This window comes from Parasteatoda tepidariorum, chromosome 4 (genome assembly GCF_043381705.1).
Source record: "Parasteatoda tepidariorum isolate YZ-2023 chromosome 4, CAS_Ptep_4.0, whole genome shotgun sequence".
Classification (NCBI taxonomy): domain Eukaryota; kingdom Metazoa; phylum Arthropoda; class Arachnida; order Araneae; family Theridiidae; genus Parasteatoda; species Parasteatoda tepidariorum.
In genome coordinates, this window is record NC_092207.1 from 32,841,111 (window position 1) to 32,846,451 (window position 5,341).

At 27.5% G+C, this 5,341-nt stretch overlaps 2 protein-coding genes across 2 annotated transcripts in view; both read left to right on the forward strand.

Annotated features, from left to right (window-relative positions):
• LOC107449204 (vacuolar protein sorting 4) overlaps positions 1 to 5,341 on the forward strand; it is a gene marked incomplete at its 5' end in the record, with an annotated part of 113,844 nt that overhangs the window by 5,358 nt on the left and 103,145 nt on the right.
• Positions 3,334 to 5,341, forward strand: part of LOC107442997 (vacuolar protein sorting-associated protein 4) — a gene marked incomplete at its 5' end in the record, with an annotated part of 11,741 nt that continues 9,733 nt past the window's right edge. The window contains 1 exon segment of the mRNA XM_071179627.1: positions 3,334 to 3,421. Within this exon segment, the coding sequence (XP_071035728.1) occupies positions 3,334 to 3,421 (88 nt within the window).

The following is a 5,341-nucleotide window of genomic DNA, read 5'->3' on the forward strand; positions in this document are numbered from 1 at the left end:
TTAGATTGTTCATCGCAGTTTCTCGACACACATAGTCTAGAAGCAAACTGGACATAACTTTTAGACGGTAATTTTCTAGCCCTTTTAAAATTATTCAGGCATTCTTGGGGAGTAGGTTCAAATTCTTTTAAAGCCAAATTTTTTAACTTTTCGTAATCACACAAATCTCCCTGACAAACATACACTAATAAACTATTAACTCTATCTCCTAAAAGATTTAACAGAATTTCGGCTTTATATTTATTAGGCACTGATTTATTTTCGAATACTTTTTCTAACGAATTGAAAAATAAATTAAACGATTCTGACTTAGCCGGCACTGAAATTGTTAAAACCTTAACACTTTTGATTAAACTTTCCAAACTATCTGAATCTGTTTCGCCATTCACTGTAGTCTGAGATGCATTAGCTAGGTTACCACTAATTTTTGCCAACTCTAACTGTTTTTCTAATTGAGCTAACTTTAATCTTTCTAATTCTATTTCCTGTTCCGATTCTCGCTTAGTTTTTTCTAACTTTTCCTTTCTTTCTTCTAAAACATGCCCAATTAGATCGCGCACAAACTCAATATCAGTTTTAACTATATCACTATTTTCAATTATGAGCTTTAAATCTACTATTTTAGGATTATCTGGAATTATTAAACCTAATTCCTGTGCAATCACAATCAACTCATCTTTTTTAAAGTTCAATTTAAGTGCCATTAATATCAGCCACTGCTAAAACAACACTTTAAATTAGAAATGCTATCAACTCCACACCCAAATCGAAAGCAATTACTAAGCGAAATTACTTAACAATGTAAACAACACACAAAACGAAAGCAACTCTACTAAGGCAATATTAAACATACTACTAGGCAGTATTAATACATATCAAAAACACTCAACACAGACCGAAAAGAAACAAAAAACACAATCGAAAAAAATAAAAAAACATATAAACCAAACTAGGCAGAAACGAAAGCTAAGCCAATTCAATACAATAAAACAAGCAACACAATTCTCAAATTACAACTAATCACTAATCGAAAATTCCACTTACCCTGAAAATCACAACAAACTAACACCACTACCTTTTCAGAATCTAATTAATAAGCCATAATTTATAACTCCCTACGCAACACATGTGAAATCACGATTTTTATTTTATTTTTAAAAAGACACTTCACTGACCTCTATCACAATTTTAAATTCACAAAATACATTCCCTAGTCACTAACTAACACCTCCGAGCTCATGTCGGACCAAAGATGTTTTTTATACACACAAGAAAAGCTCTGTATTTATTAAAAAAGAAGAGAAGTAAAAATGTATATGTATATTAATAGCGCCATCTATTAAGTAACAAGGCAAGGCGTGAACAAATAATAAAGATTAATGAAAAGAGAAGAAGAATTATGAAAATAAAATATTTTTAAAAATTAAAAAATGTATATATTAAATAACCGTAAAACAAAAAAAAAATGAAAAGATATCTCTTCATCAGCTCACGTGATTATATCCGCTAAAAGGAGTGTTTTCTAATATTGTATCAATGCAGCCAAAGCAAAATATATCATACATTAGTACAATTACATGTGAGTGTAATACTTACCTAACTAAACCTGGCACCATTTTTTGTAACTATTTAAGTAAAATTAGTAATAATATTAAAGAAGATTTTTTTGGATTATCACTAATAATCAACCGATTTTAGAATTTATTGAACAAAAGAAAATTAATTCTATTGCCACATTTGATTTCCAGGATGTTTTCAATAGCATTCCCCTTTCTAAACTAAAAGATGTTCTTTTGAGTTGCTACTATGATTTTAAAAATATCATTAACTACAATTTTGATTACTAGAAAATTCTTATTAGTTTTTGTCTCTTTAATAAATATCTTTACAATTAAAAAGATATTTTTATTCAAATTAATAAAATACTACAAAGGATCGAATTTTTCATCTCCCTTAGCTAACTTATTTTTACTCTATTACGAAAAAAATTATACTCTTAATATTAAATTTGTTTTTAGATTTACTGATGATTTAATTATCTTTAATTTTCTAGATTATGCAATTTTATTAAATAATATTTACTTCAAAGAAATAATCTTACTTCGTAATCATGGAGATAATTTTAATTTATTGAATTTGGGTATTAAAAAAAAAAAGATATTTGCTTTGTTGATTTATACAATAAAAGAAATTATTTTAATTTTAATATAAGTATACTAATTACTTGGAATTCTAATGTTTCAAAAAACATCTATTTAAATACCATTTTTAATCAAATGAATAGAATTAAAAGAATGTGTAGTAATGTTTATTTATCCAAAAAACAAATTGACAAACTGTTTCGAAATTTGATTAAAAAAAACAATGGATACCCAACTAATGTAATTAAATTCTATATAAAATCATTGAGTTTATTGTATGTTGTTATTAATAAATTTACTAAAAACTTCCTTGTTATATTATATTTTTGCCATCTGCAAATCCAAGTCAAGCAAATCTGTGACTGAAAGTCTATGCAAAACGGGCAAATCATGTTTCTCTCTTTTTTAAAAAAATAAATAAATTTTAATTTTCTAATATCATTAGAATTGTATAATTAAATAGCAATTGTATAATTAATAGCTAGTAATTTTTGTTAAAAATGTACATGAACCATTTTCTCCCTTGATCGTCATTAACACTAGAAGGACGGAAAATTAGTATATACCTATATTGCCCAAAAGCAGTCAAAATGACGGGATTTTGAATGCGTAAATAAATTTGTTTAAAATTNAATTAATTTTTAATATTTTTGATATTATTTTCAGTTATATAACAAGTTATTAGTAAATATTAACAATAAAAAAAATTTTATGTTGTACAAAAAGTCACAAAATTCTAAGAAATTGTGTCTATATGCATCATTGTTTTTCTAATTGAAATTAAAAGCAGTCAAAATGACTTCTTTAGGCAATCTAGTGTTAATAATTCATTAGCAACTATGGGGGCTGATGAGCTAAGTGAATTGATGGTGGAGCCTCCTAGAATTTTAAAAAGTAGTAACTTTAAAAACTTCAACTTTCAGCTATTGATATATTTTTAATCAAGTACATTAAAATGATTGCTAATTTTATTTGAGTGATATTTTTATTCTTCAATGTAACGGAAAAAAATTTAACTGATTTTCAAATCTGTATTTTCTAATAAAAATTTTTTTTTTTCTTTTATAATATTTTTGAGTTATAATATTTATAAATTGCTTTCAAAAAACAAAATTTCTTTTTTGACATTGTGTATTAGCTTCTCTATCTTATTTTGGTGATTCAATATTCAAGCTTTTTATCTTAATTCAAGGTTTTCCGGTGCAGATATATCAGTTCTTGTACGGGACGCATTACTGCAGCCTGTGAGAAAAGTCCAAACAGCTACACATTTCCGAAAGGTTTCTGTTCATCTATTTTACATCCACAAAAATTAATTTTATTTTTACTTAATATCAGTAAATTGCAAAAGTTTGTGACTATAATTTCAATTCCATTTATAAAAAAAATATAATTGTGCTGCTCGAGTGAGATTACGGAAATATGTCACCAACAAATGAATCTAGATAAGTGCTGTTGGCAACTGACTTGACCTAATGTTAAAAGCCAAACAAAACATTCTCATTTGGAATAAATATATATTTTAAGGAAAAAGGGTTTATTTCATGTGGTTGCACAAACTTTTGCAGTTTAATTCAAGGTTTTCCGGTGCAGATATATCAGTTCTTGTTCATTAATGCAGCCTTTGAGGAAAGTCCAAACAGCTACACATTTCCGACAGGTTTCTGTTCATCTATTTTACATCCACAAAAATTAATTTTATTTTTACTTAATATCAGTAAATTGCAAAAGTTTGTGACTAAATAGAATTACATTTATTAAAAAAAATGTAGTTGTGCTGCCCAAGTGAGATTACAGAAATATATGCAAAATGTTGATACCCAAGTTAAACTCATTTAGATAGTAATCGCGTGCCAGAAGCACGGCGATATTGTCGCAGAACGTTAGAGAGTTTTTTGCAGAGAGATTTTTCCTTTGTGAAGTAAAAAATTTTAAATTTCTTTTCTGCAGAAATATTGGAAAGATTTTTTTTTCCATCCAGAATTATATTCAAACGATGTCTTCCTCTCGCATAGGAGGGGAAAGAAATGCTCGCTATTTTTCTCTTCTCATTTGAGAACAATGAAGTAAAAAAATTTGTTTTTCTTTTCTCCAGAAATTTTTGAAGGATTCTTCTTTTTTTTATTATCCAGAATTAAATTAAAATGATGTCTTCCTCGCGCATAGGAGGGGAAGGAAATGCTCGAGATTTTTCTCTTCTCATTTGAGAATAATGAAGTAAAAAAGTGCGTTTTTAATTTCTCCAGAAATTTTCGAAATAATTTTTTTTTCGATCCAGAATTATATTCAAACGTTATCTTTCTCGCGCAGAGGAGGGAAAAGAAATGCTCATGGTTTTTCCATTTTCATTTGTTAATAATGAAATAAAAAATGGAGTGGAGGGTTTTGAACCGTGTCTGCATCAGGGCCCTGATGCAGACAACGGCGAAGTAGAAGAAACCGACGATGAAGGTGGAGCCCCCCCCCCTTTTTTTTTTTCCATTTTACCTTTTCTGTTAATTTTATATTAAAGCCTGTATATATTTTTATTTCATTATTATTTTTTTCTTTTTATCTTATTAAACTTGGGTGAATTACTTTATCGTTTTTTCTTCTTTTTAAAATTATTTCTAAATATATGTTTTTTTTAGTTGAGTTTGACAATAAAAAAAAAACGGCGTTTTGTAGCGATTCAGAAAACCGGAAAAATCAGTTTTTCAGAATCGTGATGGTCCCGATTGTTCCGCATAATCGGCTCTCTACTGTGTTAAAGTTTGACGTATTTTCGTAATAAGTACTGCTAGTAGTAGGACTGGGCGATATAAGAAATTTTATATCGTGATGCATCGTCAGTTTTGTATCGCGATATAGCGATGTATCGCGATATAGCGATGTATCGCGATATAGTATTTTTGAAATTCATTTAATTGTAAGGCGCAGAAAGTTAGATTTCTATCAAAACTTCATACTCAGATTGATTTAAATCAATTTATGAACTTGATGTACATGCTTTGCTTAAGAAAGATATTAATGTTATATTTTCTAAAACTGATCGCGCAAATAACGAAAGATTTCTTAGTTTAAAGATAAATAATAAAAAAATAAATAAAATTGAAATTTATCAATATATTTACCTAACAATATAGAAAGAAAATTTAAAAAATAAGTTCGTTAAAAATTATTTGTATGCTTAAAACAAAGTGCTAAATAAATTAAACAAA